The sequence below is a fragment of the Alternaria arborescens genome (assembly GCF_004154835.1).
Source record: "Alternaria arborescens strain FERA 675 chromosome Unknown contig_25, whole genome shotgun sequence".
Lineage (NCBI taxonomy): Eukaryota > Fungi > Ascomycota > Dothideomycetes > Pleosporales > Pleosporaceae > Alternaria > Alternaria arborescens.
In genome coordinates this window covers 206,901-223,446 of record NW_021167880.1, presented here as the reverse complement: position 1 = coordinate 223,446, position 16,546 = coordinate 206,901, and the positions used below count along the sequence as shown (strand labels likewise).

The window sequence follows — 16,546 nt, the reverse complement described above, 5'->3', positions numbered from 1 at the left end:
TGACTCCAACCACGGAAAGAATTGAATGTCAACCCTCTCTCTAGACTACTATGCTAACTCGAACTGCGTAGTCATGTAAGCGAATCGTCTATCCAGAAGCCTGTATGAGTACAGAAACCTCGAACATGTAAGGATAATGTATCGTTATGGACTGCAGTGTAGTAGGAGAAATCTTGTGTGACTAACGCTCTCTTTATTGTAAGTGATCACATTTCTTTCGGTACTAGCACTGCAGAAAGATACAACCGCGAAAGAAGTACACCAAAACTACATTTCATTATATCAGCCAAGAAAATCGGAAGCAAAAACAATCATCTTTTACCACGTAACCCGTGAGATTCACACGGAGGCAAAAAAGATGTGTCGCAAATTGGCGGTACTGGGAACTATAGACATGTTAGTAACAATGTCTCAGTAAACCGACTCAATGTAGGGGAACGTACTCGAACCCAGGCTGGCGCGGATCTGGATCAGGACAAGCTAAGTTGTCCGCCAGCCACAACGCGACGTCATACCACTAGACCATACCACGATAGGGCTGTTAGCTGGTGTGTAGTCGGTATGGAGGTATTGATGCTTACCCTTAGTGATTTGTTTTGATGGGAAATTTTGAATTTATTACATTTATATAGTTACCATAAACCAGGGAGATCTCATTAGCGCTTAATCTTTTGGTAAGTCATGTCCGGCAACGTAGAAAAATCTGATCAGTGAACTCGGTTGTGGGCAGCGGTACATAGTGGGGACTATGAGTCAAGTTAAAGGCATCGTGGGGAAAGCATGCAGAGCCGAGTGGAGAACATGAGCAAGTGGGCACGGTTGGCACCTTCGAAAAGCGACTACAAAGACTCTTACTCGAGACTTCCATTCAGTACAAAATAAAATCTCACTTGCATTTGGACTGTTCCTTGAGCACACTGCATGTACAGGTCGGAGAGACGCGTAGGGTTCTTCTATGCTTTCTCGGATACATCATCTCTTCATACATGTCCTTTGTCTCATAATCATCAATGCTTTGCAAGCCACTATAGGCTGTATAAGATCAACGGCTGACGCCACTTATGACTCCAACTTAGAGAGAATACGTTCCTACTCTATTCCCTAGCTCGGAGCCCCACGTCTCTCCCTTGTAGATTTCGAATACCATCTTCCGTGCTTTCTTTGGTTCAGTCTCGCATTCAATGCTAAGTGATACACGGGAAACATCTTTCTACAGGAAGCTTACTGCGCCTTAGAAAGCTTGGCCCTACTAGCAGCAAGAGCAGCGGACAGACTGAACTGGGTGTTGATACCGTCAATGCGGTGGACAGCGTTAAGGTTCTTGACGCAAGTAATCTGGAAGCAAGTGGCAGATCCCTGGCGGGAGGCAATCGTAGAGTAGGCGAGGAAGTATTCCCAGATCTGGCGGGTGGTTAGCACCTAGCAATAAAAGGACAAGAAAGTTGTTCTTACCTTGAACCATCGGATTCCGTACTTGGCAACAACCTTCTCCTTGTTGGCGAGCCAGTTGCGGTACCACCTCCAGAGAGTGGCAGAGTAGTGTACACCGATAGTGTCAACCATCTTGACCTCAAAACCAGCACCCTCGAGGGTGTCGATGACGAAACCTAGAGGAGTAGAAGCATCGGCGCCAGGGAAGACGTATTTGTTCATGAAAAGACCCCAGGTGAAGTCCTCGAATTGCCAAGCCTTACGGAGACCAGCAATCTGAAGGAAGAAGACACCGTCATCATCGAGCATATCATAGACCTGACGGAAGAAGCCGCTCAAGTGGCGGACACCAACGTGCTCAGCCATCTCGAGACAGGTAATCTTGTTGTAGCCACCAGGAGGGAGAGGGATGTCGCGGTAGTCCATGCAGAGAATCTTGGATTGGTCTTCTTCGATACCAGCCTTCCTGAGGCCGTTGTTGCCCCAAGCAGTCTGGTTGCGACCGAGAGTAACACCAGTAGCGTGGGCACCGTAGTTGACCGAGGCAAACTTGGTAAGAGTACCCCATCCGCAACCAATATCGAGCATCTTCTCGCCCTTCTTCAGTCCGATCTTTTCACAGACGACTGACATCTTGTTGTCCTGTAGCTGTTCGAGACTCTCCTCAGTGTTGATGTCGGAGATGATACCGGAGGTGTAGATCATGCGGGGACCGAGGAACCAGCCGTAGAAGTCGTCACCGCGGTCGTAGTGGTCGCGGACCTGTTCCTCGTCTGATGTCGGGTCAGCATGTATATAGTTTGCGAATGATGGGAGCACCAACCCTGAGACTTGGAGTGGACAATCATTTCTGGGATCATGCCAAAGAGGAAGTGCTTGATCAATCCGAGAGTGAAGCGGGGCTTGGACCAGTCGTGGCGCCATTCGAGAATCTCGAGCATGTCGCCATTGAGCTCTACCTCGCCGTCGAAGTACTTCTCCTGGAACGTCTCGATGGGGATCTGCTTCTTGCCATAGTATGCGTCGCGGTCCTCGGGCTTGGTGAACTTGAGGTAGTGCTCAATGGGCTTGCCGGGAAGTTTGGCCTTCTCGTTCTTGCGGGGTGCAAATTCAGAGGTGAGCCACCAGAAGGGTCCTAGGATAGGGAGGAACAGAACGAGGGCTAGGAAAACCCATGTCTTGAAGCCCATACCCCAGCTCCAGGTGATGTAGGCGGGGATGCCCACCAGCAGCGAGATGAGGGCATAGTTGTTGAACGAGTCACGACCGGAACCTTCAGCGGGTAGGGGAGCATTCGCAATGGTCGGGTACTGTCAGACATGGAACGTCAGCGTGCTAGCTCTTTGTGTTGATGCTCAATGGCTGGCGGGGTCGCTCGTTAAACTGTCCAGATGCAACAACTTACCGAAGTTGTCTTGACGCCGCAGTCGAAGGCGGGCGTCGTGGGCGAGGGCGCCGGTGGCGTCTCAACCCACTCAAAGTTCTCCTCAGAGGTATTGCTGCTCATCTTGCGCACTGCTGAGCAATTTTGCAAGATGGGAAGCAAACGTGTTGGGATCTGGGAGGCTTTAACGGCGGTGAATCTAAGCGAACACCCACCGGGGTTGCGCTTGCCCCTGCAGATGGTCGACTAGCTCCAAACATTTAACAGCACACCGACGGCGACTCCCATGGATGTGCGCGATATACGTTGCAGTATTGCTAGCACAACTCTGCTGGTGATAAGGATTATGGGGCGTGAACAAACTTGCAATATCTACAACTCAGTACGCTTGGACATGGAATATAATCTCCAGCCTCTTTATACAGCATGTGCACTCGCTCTTTCTTCGGTCGTATACGCGTATGATCCATACACGCTTCTTCCATCAACAATCTGTCTTTCAATCCCGTACAGGTAGGGACAATTTTCAGATTCTGCCAAGCCATGTTCACAAACATAGGCGGGGCACGCTCAAGACACGTTTACTAGTAGCTTCCCCCTGACAAAGTCCACCTGCTCCTTGGCAACACCGGCTTTCTCCAGGTACCCCTCAACGCTGCCGTACTTTTCCAGTAGATACGAGTGTACACTGCTCACCAAGTCTGGAGGACATATCGCAAATTGTTCTGTCAGACCAACAGATGCCATCTCTTTCAGCCTTCCTTCTTTCTCTGGCTCAAGTTCTGGCTCGGACAGTCGGTAGTCGTCGTCAATCGTCTTTTGGTCGACACCGAGAAGCAAGAGAACCAGCATAACTATGAGCCCGGTCCGGTCCTTGCCCTGTGTACAGTGGACTAGAACTGGCCAATTCTGCTCTTCTCCCAATACATCGAAGACCTGCCTGACTTCTCGTGTGCATACGTCTAGGGATTGCTCGGCCAGACCGACGAGCCCCATGTCTTCCATATGAGGAGCTAAAATCTTGATAGCGTCCTTGCGGTAGCCGACAATCATAAGTCCCGCCAACCTGAAAAACTCGAGCCATGTAAGCTTCGAGAGCAACATGCGCGAGAAGGCCGAGCCATTAAAGTTGATTTCATGATAGGTTATGCCGGGTATCTTGAGGGGCTCTGCTACATCGTCGTTGCTCTGAGGAATTGCCGCTGATGCTTTGATCCTTGCATCATGCTTTTGCGCCTGTTCGATGTGCTCCGTTCTATGCTGGTCAGTACGATATCGGCGCCGGCCACTTGTATCTGCGCACTTTGTTCGTAGATCAATAATGCTCTTCACGCCGAACTCTTTCAAGAGTCTCTGCCTGTCTTGGAAAGAAGCCTCATCTTCTATAGTCAGCCTCGCGCCAAGATATGTGTGTAAGATACGCACCAGGTCGGGCGCTCCGGAACAGTAAGCCGTTCCTTAGATGGCTGCAGCATGGTCAGCCAAAGATCCACTTCGCCGTGCTTTAGTGAAATACCGAGTTCCTGTCGTCTGATTGACAAATTCACTGACATCGCGAAAGTTCAATATGCTTTTCAGCGGCGTTTGTAGTTCAGTCATGTTTACTACGCTCAACCTTGCGAGGCTAAAATTGGTGGTATAGTTATTTGCTGGATCAAGGCGGAATGTCGAAATCTGGTGACGTAGTTAAGTTGGCGCTAACCGCATGTAATCCAACCTGCAACTTTGCTTCTGAAGCCAAACACCCACCAGTGGAGGTGCTCGGGCATCACGACAATAATCAGGACAGAAATGCGCCATAATCGTTTGTAGCTCTAAGATCTTAAACTACGCTGCTATGATCACCGCGTTCCAACTGGATGCAGTCCATAAAAACTTATTGATCTCGCGGACGTACAGTACAGACAATGGAACTTGGCTTTCGTGTTCCACAATGCCACGGCGCAACGTTGTATCCCAAATGATGTGCTTCATTGTTTCATTCGCACGACGCAGGTTCGTGATCTCCAGATGTGCGCAAGGGTGCGGGCAGACAGGATGGGCCCTCCTGGACGCACTTGATACGTGATTTGACCACTTCGGTCAGTCCGTCGCATTGCTTCCGTCTGGAAAGGCATGGTCATGGTCTGGCGGAGGCTAGAACCAGACCCAAGAGGGTAAGGCTGAGATTTTCCACGCGGAACGCACGCTCGTTCACGGCGATCACAGTTACATGACATCATTGCTACCTTCTCGCCATTTAGCCATGAAGGGCGCCACAGTCTGTATCCCTCGCTGGCGGTTGCCTTCCCTTCTTAACTCTTGTGATCACCCTCAAAGCAGCGCTTGGTTTGATTGCATCTTGCACCGACACGCTATTTCACAATGGCGACGACAGCCCTTGCCGCGAGTGCGCCCCCCACTGCTGACAGCAGACCCTTGAAGGGGACGGAAGAGGCGGCTCCACCACGATCCTCTGCCGAGACGAACATGCGTTGCCCTGACCCATCCGCGCATTCGCATCAGTCAAAGAACAGCGCATTGCAAAACCAGGCGTCTGCAGCAGCGCTATATTCCCATAACCACGGTGGCCCGGCCAAAGCAAACGTAGCGAAACCCATCAACCCGCTCGGAGCCGACGGCAAGCTCTCATCAGCGAGTGAGTGCGAAGTTGTGATGATCTAATTACATCATATGCTAACAAACATTCGTAGGCGCTGCTACAAGTCTCAAATACGCAAAGGCCCAAGACCTTCCCAGCTATCCCGTCGTTGGAATCGACACTCAATCTTCTGCCGGAGCTGCCGCGCTGCTCGCGAACCAGAACAAAAAGAGTCCGGAGTGGTGGAAGCCCGAAGCATCCTCCGCCGCAGGCAAGGCTGCGTTGCTCGCAAACGGTTATAAGATGGCTCCCATGTGGCAACCAGAAGCAAGCGCGGCAGGCTCAAAAGCAGCGCTTCTCGCCCATAGAGACGGCGCAAAACTGAACCTGTGGCACCCGGAAGCCAGTGCTGAAGGTCATTCTGCTGCTACCATCGCTATGAGCAAGAAGGGGCTTGGCCCAGAGGTCGACTATGGATACACTGATCAGGGCAGGAAGAACGCCTTCACTGCGGCTACCGATGCGCACTCCGCATCGAGGCGTAAGCGTGCTCAGTCAAACCCACCAACTGCGCCCCTGTATCCAGACTCGAAGAATTCGGCCAGGAATGCATTGGGCGCAGCAACACTCGCTCATAGTGCGTCCACTCGAGCCAAACCACAAGCTAGTCCTGCTGATTTCAACCACCGCGGACATGGTGCTATGGAAGCTGCACGCATTCAGCATGCAAAGAGCATATCGCGCGACATGTACACCAGCACTCCGCCTGTTGCATTAGAGACAGAGGAGAAGAGGCACAACGACGCTCTCCGAGCTTCTGCCATATCTATGGCTAAGAAGATCTACGATGTGCAACAGCAACACATCGATGGCGCAACGGGCCAGTCTGTCGCCCGCACTGGAGCGACTGCAGCACACAGTCAACAGCCAGCGACTGGTGAGGCTGATATCAAGCAGCAAGCTATGCGCTACATCGGGATCCAAGAAGCTGCACAAAAGCTTGCTCAAGAAAGGCTGGCAAAGATAGGATATGACGAGAACGCCGCCTACCGAAGCTACTACGGCTACGACCAGCCAACCAGGTCGAAACTCTCCATGCGCCGTGGGCGTAATCGCGCCCACAGTGCTTCTGAGCCAGCCCCTGCGGACACTTCGGACTCTGACGAAGACGACTTTCGTTCGAGGCGAATTCGTTCGCAGATGGATCAGTTCAATAAGCAACTGGCTGATGTGGACGCAAAGAAACGCGAAAATGATCGCAAATCCTTACTTGCTGCTGCGCAGCGCAAGGTTCAAGCACAGATGCAGGGCATGGACAAGAAAATCTATGACGAAACGGGCAAGATGTCGTCTGCCATGGTGGACGATTGGGATGAAAAGGCGAGGCAGCGTGCCTTAGCGAACTCTGAAGCTCGCATGGAAAACCACGGTAGGGTGCATATCGGTAATGGTAAATGGATGAATCAAGCCGAAATCGACGCTATCGCCCAGGCCAGAATTCAGCCTACTTTAGACGAAATCACCGAGAAGACCGAAAAGCGCCTCGCCGAGGACGAGAAGCGGCGTGCTGAGGAAGAAGAGCGCCGACTCGATCTGGAGCAGGAGAAGCGCCGTATTCGTACCGAGAAAGAGCGGGCTGCTGAGATCAAGGCTGAGGAGAGGAAGGGAAGGGGTAAGTTGTTCTTGTTGAGTCGTTCATCCCATTACTGACGTACAAACAGAAGAAGAGAAGAGGGCTGCCAAAGCGAAAGCTGCTGAAGAGAAGCTGGCTGCGAAACAAGCAAAGGAAGCGGAGAAGACCAAAATTACCGAACAACGCAAGTCCAAGGAGATCCCGCTGGCTGAATCAGCAGTCGTAGATGCTGAAGCGCCGCGTGACAACGAGGATCTGTATCAAGAGCCTACACCTACAGAAGCTCAACGTACTGCTGAGCATGATTCAACCGACCCGACTTCGCCCACGTCACAAGGATCTTCGAAAGGGTTCAAATCGCTCCTGAACAAGTTGAAGCGCCGCTCAAAGCATGCTCCTGGGACAGAGACTGAAGGTAATACGAAAGAAACGGAACCTGGCTTCATTGGTGGCGCAACTCTTCGGAACTCCACCTCACAACCCCAATCTCAATCTCAGTCTTCGAAGAGCGCTACCCATCCAGCTCGTGAGTCGATAGACAGCCGCGTATCTGCTGATGTCGAACCACCAAAGGATTTAGGCGCGGTTGAGCCTACTTACGTTCCTCACGTCGGCTATGTTGACGACGATCGCTACTCAGATGTCTCATCCTTGTCTAGCGATGGGGAGGAATTCAGCATCGCACGTGGAAGATCAGCAGAACGTGTTGTAAGTGGTGCAACAGCGACATCCGCGGGAGAGAGCTTTGAGGAAGCCCGTGATCATTTCGACGAAGCTCTAGCACCACCTCCAGCGTTCGGCTCTGATGCAGAGAAAGCGAGGATAGGAAGTCCAAACCGAGAGTCAAAGTTTCAGGAAGTGGGACTATAGCCCTCGCAACGGTACCTCAGGGGAGAGCGTTGCTCCTAACAGAATAATGTTATGATTAAGCTGAAGCATGTACTGATGAGCTATATTTGGAATTACGTTGTTACGTGTACTAGCCTACAGGGGTACGGGGAGCACAAGTACGGCCTTTGGGTATAATTTAATGTCTTATTCTGTAAAAAGGAAGAAAGTTCCCAATATCTCAACCTTCTCTACGTGTATTGTGCGAAATCTTTTGGGGAGAACACAGACAACAGTTCAGTCTTGATGTTCTGATTCGATGCTTATGCTGGGTAAGTACGGATCTACCTCACCGAGCCTTGCTACCTACGACCTGCTATTGTACAGATGTGCAGGCTACCAAACTAAACACTTAACTTGAGGCCCTGGTACTAAAGCCATCTTGATCTCTGTTTCAACGCGATGGACCTTGCACAGAGTCGGTGTAGAAGGTGAGATCAGTCCCTACCAAGAACCGCAACAAACGTGATTGGTCAAAGCTGCCCCGGGGTGCTTATGTCATGTAGGGCGATCCAGCGTATGTGGAAACAACACGAGCTCCTTTCTTGAACAGCATCACCTCCACGACCCCGACCCCGCCTTATACGACCGTCTCTCATTTCCTATCACGCGCTTCTGGAGTTGTGCACCTGGGTCTACTTCTTCCTTTTCTTCCGATACCCGATTCTTGCGCGCTTTCTCACCCCGGTGAGCTTGGAACTGGACTGTCGCAAACATGGCTCAGCGACAGGTGCCATTGCACGTCACGCAGCCGACGCTGGTATGCACCGCACTAGAACCTGGTATTGCATAGTCATCAAAGCTAATAACTGGCAGCTCACGAACCTCAACATTCTCGTACGTTGGTCCTAGGCTACGCAGCCCGCGAACAAGGCAACAAGAGTTAGCAAGCTAACACACAGCCCAGCCAGCATCGATATCATGGCAGAACTGCGTATGTTATCCTACTCAATTGTATGCACGAGATGCAAATATGCTGACAGAAGGCCTAGACACTCGAGTCCGACAAGTACGTTTGCGTGCGACAGGTCAACACCGAAGCCAACGCGCCCGCCGAGACCGTCATCATCGACCTCAAGAACACCAACAATGTCATCCGGAGACCAATTCGCGCCGACAGCGCTATTATGCACTTGACTGAGCCTATCATTGCTCTCAAGGCGCAAGGCCGAACATTGCAGCTATTCAACCTTGAGACCAAGGAACGCCTGCAGACCTACAGCCATCAGGAGGACATTCAGTTCTGGAGGTGGATCAGCCAGACTACCCTTGCGCTCGTCAGCACAAAGGCTGTATATCACTGGGATGTACTGGACTCGAAGAACGCTGTTGCGCCGCGCAAGATCTTTGATCGCCAAGAACAACTCGAGGTATGCAGTGGCCCATTTATAGCGAATTGCATCTAATCCGCTGTGTAGAACAATCAGATCATCAACTACGTTACCAACGATGACGAGAGCTGGTCCTGCTTGGTTGGTATCACATCGAACCCCGCTGGTGGCATTCGTGGAAACATGCAGCTCTTCTCCAAGGCGAGGAACGTCAGCCAGCCCCTTGAGGGTCATGCTGCTACCTTCGGTACCCTCCGACTTGACGGTGCATCTACCGATACAAAGATCTTCGCCTTCGCTGTGAAGTCGTCGACTGGCGAAGCCAAGATCAACATCGTTGAAGTCGACCACAACGCCGCAAACCCAGCCTTCCCGAAGCGTCTCATTCCAATCCACTGGCCCGCCGAGGGAACTGGTGACTTCCCGCTCGGCATCCACATTGCGCAAAAGTACGGCATTCTAATCGTAATTACCAAGTTCGGTTTCATCCACCTCCACGACCTCGAGACAGGTACCGCACTGTTCCTGAACCGGATATCTGAAGAAACAGTCTTCACAACGGCGCGTGACGATGAAGGCACTGGTGTCGTTGTCATCAACAAGCGAGGACAAGTTCTGCATACAACTATCCGGGAGGACAGCCTAATTCCATACATTATGGAGAACCCAGCGTGTGCTGAGATTGCTTACAAGCTCGCTTCAAAGGGCGGACTTCCAGGCGCAGACCAGCTCTACTCGCAACGGTTCGAGACGCTCATGTCCCAGGGCAACTTTGCCGAAGCAGCAAAGGTCGCCGCGAACTCGCCCCGAGGCTTCCTCCGCACAATGAACACAATCAACAGGCTGCGCCAGGTTCCTAGCCAGCCTGGCCAGATCACTACTCTACTACAGTACTTCGGACAACTACTGGATAAGGGCGGACTGAACAGAGAAGAAACTCTGGAGCTAGCTCGTCCTGTTTTCGCTCAGGGCCGTAAGCACCTCATTGAGAAGTGGCAGAAGGAAGGCAAGCTCCACTGCTCAGAGGAGCTCGGTGATCTTGCGAAGCCCCACGATCTGAACCTTGCGCTGGCCATTTACAAGGAAGCGAACGTATCTCAAAAGGTCGTTGCAGCACTCGCTGAGCTTGGTCACTACGATCTGATCTTGCAATACTGCAACGGCGCCGGCTACACGCCTGATTACAACGTCTTGCTTCAGCATGGTCAGTCCTTGTATCAGTCTAGCTTTGACGTGAAGTCCACTAACATATCGCAGTGGTCCGCATATCCCCAGAAAAGGGCGCCGAGTTTGCTTCCCAGTTAGCGAAGAACGAAGGCGGCCCACTGATCAGCATCGACCGCGTTGTCGACATCTTCCAGTCCCAGGGCATGATCCAACAGGCGACCGCCTTCCTTCTGGACGTTCTCTCCAACGATCTACCAGAAGAGGGCCATATGCAAACCAAGCTGCTCGAGATGAACTTGCTTAATGCTCCCCAGGTTGCAGACGCTATTCTCGGCAATGAGATGTTCCACCATTACGACAAGGCGCGCATTGCCCAGCTCTGCGAGAACGCTGGCTTGCTCACTCGCGCTTTGGAACACAACGATGACCCGGCTGCCATTAGGCGTATCATTGTTCAAACCGATAAGCTTCCAGAGGAATGGCTGATCAACTACTTTGGTCAACTCACAGTAGAGCTCTCGCTTGAGTGCTTGGATGCTATGCTGACCACGAACATTCGACAAAACTTGCAGGCCGTCATTCGTATTGCCCAGAAGTACTCAGACCTGCTCGGCGCTACCAAGATCATTGATCTCCTTGAGAAGCATCGCACCGCAGAGGGTCTGTACTTCTTCCTGGGCTCCATTGTCAACGTCAGCGAAGACCCTGACGTTCACTTTAAGTACGTCGAGGCGGCGACGACCATGGGCCAACTTAACGAAGTCGAGCGTATCTGCCGAGAGAGTCCTGTCATTCCTGCCGAGAAGACCAAGAACTTTTTGAAGGAAGCCAACCTCACGGAACAACTGCCACTCATCATCATTTGCGATCGTTTCAACTTTGTACACGACCTGGTGCTCTACCTCTACAAGAAGCAGCAATTCAAGTCTATCGAAGTGTACGTCCAGAGAGTCAACCCTGCTAGGACACCTGCCGTCATCGGCGGTCTTCTTGATGTGGATTGCGACGAAAGCATCATCAAGGGGCTTCTCGCTTCAGTGACACCATCTTCGATTCCAATCGACGAGTTGGTTGCCGAGGTAGAATCGCGAAACCGATTGAAGCTTCTTCTGCCATTCTTGGAGCAGACATTGGCGAGTGGCAACCAGCAACAAGCTGTCTACAACGCCTTGGCTAAGATCTACATCGACTCCAACAACAACCCAGAGAAGTTCTTGAAGGAGAACGACCAATACGATACCCTCACTGTTGGAAAGTACTGCGAGAAGCGTGATCCTAACTTGGCGTTCATTGCCTACAGCAAGGGACAGAATGATCTCGAGCTCATCAACATCACCAACGAGAACGCCATGTTCAAGGCCCAAGCACGTTACCTCTTGGAGCGCGCTGATTCTGAGGTCTGGGACTACGTTCTGAGCCCGAACAACTTGCACCGCCGATCGCTCGTTGACCAAGTCACTTCGTATGCTGTTCCTTCGTCCACCGACCCAGACAAGGTCTCCGTCGCTGTCAAGGCCTTCATCACTGGTGACATGCCTGCTGAGCTCATCGACTTGCTCGAGAAGATTATATTGGAGCCTTCTACTTTCAGCGATAACCCGTCCCTCCAGAACTTGCTTATGCTCACTGCCTGCAAGTCTGATCGTGGCAGAGTCATGAACTACATCCAACAGCTCGACCAATATACACCCGAGGATATTGCTCAACAGTGTATTGAGGTTGGCATGTATGACGAGGCCTTTGAAATCTTCAAGAAGCAAGAAAACCACGTTGAGGCTGCTAATGTCCTCATTGAACACATTGTCTCAATCGATCGGGCATATGAGTATGCCGATAGGGTTGACACGCCAGAAGTGTGGAGCAGAGTTGCCAAGGCACAGTTGGATGGCCTTCGTGTTACAGACTCGATTGAGTCTTACATCCGCGCCGGAGACGCATCCAACTACTTGGAGGTCATTGAGATTGCTACACATGCTGGTAAAGACGAGGACTTGATCAAGTTCTTGAGGATGGCTCGCAAGACCCTTCGTGAGGTACCCATTGATACCGCCTTGGCTTTCTGCTTCGCTCGTACCAACCAACTAGCCGAGCTCGAGGACTTCCTCCGTGCAACCAACGTTGCCGATGTCGAAGCCTCAGGTGACAAGGCTTATGAAGAGGGCTACCATGAGGCAGCAAAGATTTTCTTCACCAGCATCTCCAACTGGGCTAAGCTTGCAACCACCCTCGTACATCTGGAAGACTACCAAGCTGCCGTTGAATGTGCTAGGAAGGCAAACTCCATCAAAGTCTGGAAGCAGGTTAACGAGGCTTGCGTTGCAAAGAAGGAGTTCCGTCTTGCCCAGATCTGTGGTCTCAACCTGATCGTCCACGCCGAAGAGCTCACCGATCTTGTCAAGCAGTACGAGCGTAACGGTTACTTCGATGAATTGATTAGCTTGCTTGAAGCTGGCCTCGGTCTGGAACGCGGTAAGTACAACCCCTCTAATAACTACAATGTGTACGAAATGCTAACTGTGCCGTTCCAGCGCATATGGGAATGTTCACTTCTCTAGGCGAGGCTCTTGCCAAATACCACCCCGAGCGTGTCATGGAACATCTCCGTCTCTTCTGGAGTAAGTCACATTCAAGCTCTCTTCATCGCATGTGACTAACAATCGTCCTAGGCCGAATTAATATTCCAAAGCTCATCCGTGCGACTGAGGAGGCTCACTTGTGGCCGGAGCTGATCTTTTTGTATGTCCACTACGATGAGTGGGACAACGCTGCTCTTGCCATGATGGAGCGTGCCGCAGATGCCTGGGAGCACCAAGCATTCAAGGACACCATCACCAAGGCTACCAACGTCGAGATCTACTACCGGGCTCTGGGCTTCTACCTTGAAGAGCAACCGACTCTTTTGACCGATCTCCTTCAGGCACTGACTCCCCGGATCGATGTCAACCGTGTTGTCCGCATGTTCGTCAAGTCTGACAACATTCCTTTGATCAAGCCTTTCCTTCTCAACGTCCAGTCGCAGAACAAGCGTGAGGTCAACAATGCCCTTAACGATCTTCTGATCGAAGAAGAGGACTACAAGACACTCCGAGACTCGGTCAACAACTACGACAACTACGATCCTGTCGATCTTGCCCAGCGTCTGGAGAAGCATGACCTGGTCTTCTTCCGTCAAATCGCTGCCGACATCTACCGCAAGAACAAGCGATGGGAGAAGTCCATCACTCTTTCCAAGCAAGACAAGCTTTTCAAGGACGCTATCGAGACCTCAGCTATGTCTGGCAAGTCGGACGTTGTTGAGGATCTGCTCCGCTACGTAAGTTGTACCCTGCTGTTTCTCAATGCATCACTAACCCGCAACTTAGTTCGTCGACATTGGCAGCCGTGAGTGCTATGTTGGTATGCTATACGCTTGCTACGACCTTCTTCGCCCTGACATCATCCTCGAGATGTCATGGCGTAACGGTCTCCACGACTTCACTATGGTATGTATCTCCTCTTACCCCTTTCTTCTTGCAGATCACTAACTATTTACCAGCCATACATGATCAACCTCATTTCTCAACAGACGGCCGCCATTGAGATGCTCAAGAAGGACAATGAGGAGCGCAAGACCCGCGAAGTCTCGCAACAGAAGAAGGAGGAAGACACTCCGATCTTGGGCTCGCGTCTCATGCTTACACAGGGTCCGATGACTTCGGCTCCTTCACCAGGTCCATACGGACAGGCTAACGGCATCGCCCCGCAGCCAACTGGAAGCTTTCGCGCCTTCTAGACGCTGTCCGACTTGAAGATGAGATACCTGTTCTACAAATAAGGGTAGTTAGGATACCTCTTCACATTATATATTGATGATTGGTGGGACATGCAAAAGCGAGCGGAGGGTTCATACATTTTTGGCTGTGTGTGACGATGTACTCTACAGGCGTTCAAGGTAGCCTCTCAGTTTGGATGCTTCAAACATGGAACATCTTCAGACTTCTGTACTCTAGTTAATCACTTTGTTTGTGCTGAGATGTTATATTCCTGCTTATAATGTTCATGCGATGTGATTGACATGTAGCCTGGAGGTTTTTGCAGTAGCCACGTGATTGGCATGTCACTGCATGATACTGCGAAAGCCTTCAGAATGTAACCTGATGTTGGTGGTAGTGAATGAACATTACCTAGGTACTTGCGTCCTGACACTAAATCCGCATAAAGTCCTAAGCGGACGTAGACTTGCCGCACAGCTGCTCTGCCAGGTTCAAACATTGCAAGAATCTCGCATTATATTGGGAAACAGATTGTAACCTGTGGGTGTACAACGCTGTTTCTATTTGAGTACACTAATGTAAAACATGTTGAATGCCTTCGAGGTACATCGTGATGACAGAGCTGATAGCACGACATCGCATGCTACAATTACAAAGTTCACGAAGGCCAGTAATGCAATCATCGTCGTGGACTTGCATATAGTGGTAAGTATACTAGGTCTTGATATGTTCTCTGGAAGATACACACCAAGTTTTCTTTTCGAGATCATCGAGGAAATTTACAGCGAATACCTCTCAGAACACACATCGGAATATGGTACAGCACTCATTAGTACCATGTATACTCTAATTAAAGAGTCTCCTGAAACCTTGAATCAGATGCTTGCAGCACAGTTGTTACTATCGGCTCGAACATTCTACGAAGTCATATTGTGCGTCCATCTTATGAACCATGAGCGATTGGTAACCCTAACCCTGGGTGCAGGATACCTAGGTAAAGGCAAGCAAAGAGCCGACCCACCCCAAGCCTCCCGTTGTCCTCTTAACCAAGAGATCATTAGCGATAGTGACAAGGACATGGATTCCAACGGGCAAACCATGTCTTGTGTCTCAGTCGAAGCTCCGACTAACGATCTGACCGATCCTATCATTAGCGCTTCCAGTGACGCTGCTATTGGTGTGCCTTCGTCCATCGCTGGTACACAGAAAACTCGACGCGGTAGCTTGTCGTATGGCCTCCCTTTCCTGAACTTACGAATCCCAAAATCAGGACAAAGACCACCAGGAAGGTCAGGAGCTGCAAGAAGTTTACACCGGCGAAAGTAGCGCGCATGTCCAATACGGAACGTCCTTGGCAACTCACTTACAGAATAGTGCTTTGACAGGTAGCTCTCTTATTGCATCCGTTCTGGTCGAACTTCAAGGTGATGATGTTGACTAAAGTCCACTGCAAAAGTTGTATTACATCTAAGACGGTACAGGCAAAGGCCCTTCTCACTAGGATCCCGCCAAACCAAGAGCTCGATTGGGAAGACAGTCACAAAGTGGGCTTGCTCAACGCCTCTCACGCCAAGCAAGTGTCCTAGGTCCATTGTAAAGATTCGATTAATCTATGACGTGGTTTCTTGATAGATAGGCGAAGTTCTTCTCCCATGGATCCACAATCAGCGCTCGAGTCATACCTACTCTTCTACACATCAAAGGTACCCCAACAGCACACCAAGACATGCTACGCTTTCTTTTTAGATCCTACCGACGTTAAACACAAAAAAATACCTTCAGTGCCATTCGATAGCTCTGTATGTGCTCACGGAATAATTAGTTCAATGATTCGGGTGTTGATGTGCCAAGTAGCGAGTGTTTGAAGCTCCGCCCGCAGTACGCATGCATGGCCTTTGCCAAGTTAGGCTACTACGAGTAATGTTTCCAAATGCAGCCACTGAGTGCCTCAAACGACCCATCGTAAGCTAACGTCACCGGTTTCAGGGTCTTCAAAAGCCAAGTCTGCTCTAGAACTTAAATGTCATCAGTAATAGTGAGAGGCGGAACCGCATGAGAATGATGCGCAGTCGGTAATAGCTTAGACCCATGTTCCGAATACTCCTCGCAACCATGCAGGTACGCGACTACCAAGCGAGGAGAAGGCCGGAAAAGTATACTAGGAACGAGGCGAAATAGCGGTTCTGCCCTCTACGGTCGTGAGGAAGCTCGGTATAGAAAACTACACCGAAGCAAAGCGCTGGATAAGCACGACATTTTTCCGCGATGCCGAGCTATCCCCGGCATGTGGCAGATACTGCTATGGGAGCTCGGGATGGAATCAAGCTTGCGAATGGCTTGCTGGAGGGGGTCGATGTGGGTAGCGGTCAAGGTTTCATT

The 16,546-nt window shown here is 50.9% G+C and overlaps 5 protein-coding genes across 5 annotated transcripts; 2 read left to right on the top strand and 3 right to left on the bottom strand.

Annotated features, from left to right (window-relative positions):
• Positions 1-1,221: 1,221 nt before the first annotated feature.
• On the bottom strand, positions 1,222-2,938 carry AA0111_g9172 (Sphingolipid C9-methyltransferase 2; the record flags this gene model as incomplete). Its single annotated transcript, XM_028655701.1, has 4 exons — positions 1,222-1,401; positions 1,453-2,204; positions 2,255-2,741; positions 2,837-2,938. 4 exons carry the CDS (start codon positions 2,936-2,938, stop codon positions 1,222-1,224), a joined length of 1,521 nt encoding a protein of 506 aa, XP_028503276.1.
• Positions 2,939-3,385: 447 nt separating this feature from the next.
• AA0111_g9171 (hypothetical protein) lies at positions 3,386-4,414 on the bottom strand (the record flags this gene model as incomplete). Its single annotated transcript, XM_028655700.1, has 4 exons — positions 3,386-4,070; positions 4,119-4,194; positions 4,241-4,281; positions 4,332-4,414. The coding sequence occupies 4 exons, from the start codon at positions 4,412-4,414 to the stop codon at positions 3,386-3,388; spliced, it is 885 nt and encodes a 294-aa protein (XP_028503273.1).
• Positions 4,415-5,179: 765 nt separating this feature from the next.
• On the top strand, positions 5,180-7,899 carry AA0111_g9170 (hypothetical protein; the record flags this gene model as incomplete). The annotated part of the gene is made up of 3 exons (XM_028655699.1): positions 5,180-5,453; positions 5,509-7,068; positions 7,118-7,899. 3 exons carry the CDS (start codon positions 5,180-5,182, stop codon positions 7,897-7,899), a joined length of 2,616 nt encoding a protein of 871 aa, XP_028503274.1.
• A 733-nt stretch (positions 7,900-8,632) lies between these two features.
• On the top strand, positions 8,633-14,187 carry AA0111_g9169 (putative clathrin heavy chain; the record flags this gene model as incomplete). The annotated part of the gene is made up of 10 exons (XM_028655697.1): positions 8,633-8,677; positions 8,734-8,754; positions 8,825-8,851; positions 8,910-9,287; positions 9,336-10,452; positions 10,506-12,884; positions 12,944-13,030; positions 13,082-13,728; positions 13,778-13,897; positions 13,951-14,187. 10 exons carry the CDS (start codon positions 8,633-8,635, stop codon positions 14,185-14,187), a joined length of 5,058 nt encoding a protein of 1,685 aa, XP_028503169.1.
• Positions 14,188-15,338: 1,151 nt separating this feature from the next.
• AA0111_g9168 (hypothetical protein) lies at positions 15,339-15,500 on the bottom strand (the record flags this gene model as incomplete). The annotated part of the gene is made up of 1 exon (XM_028655696.1): positions 15,339-15,500. One exon carries the CDS (start codon positions 15,498-15,500, stop codon positions 15,339-15,341), a length of 162 nt encoding a protein of 53 aa, XP_028503168.1.
• Between the last annotated feature and the right edge of the window lie 1,046 nt (positions 15,501-16,546).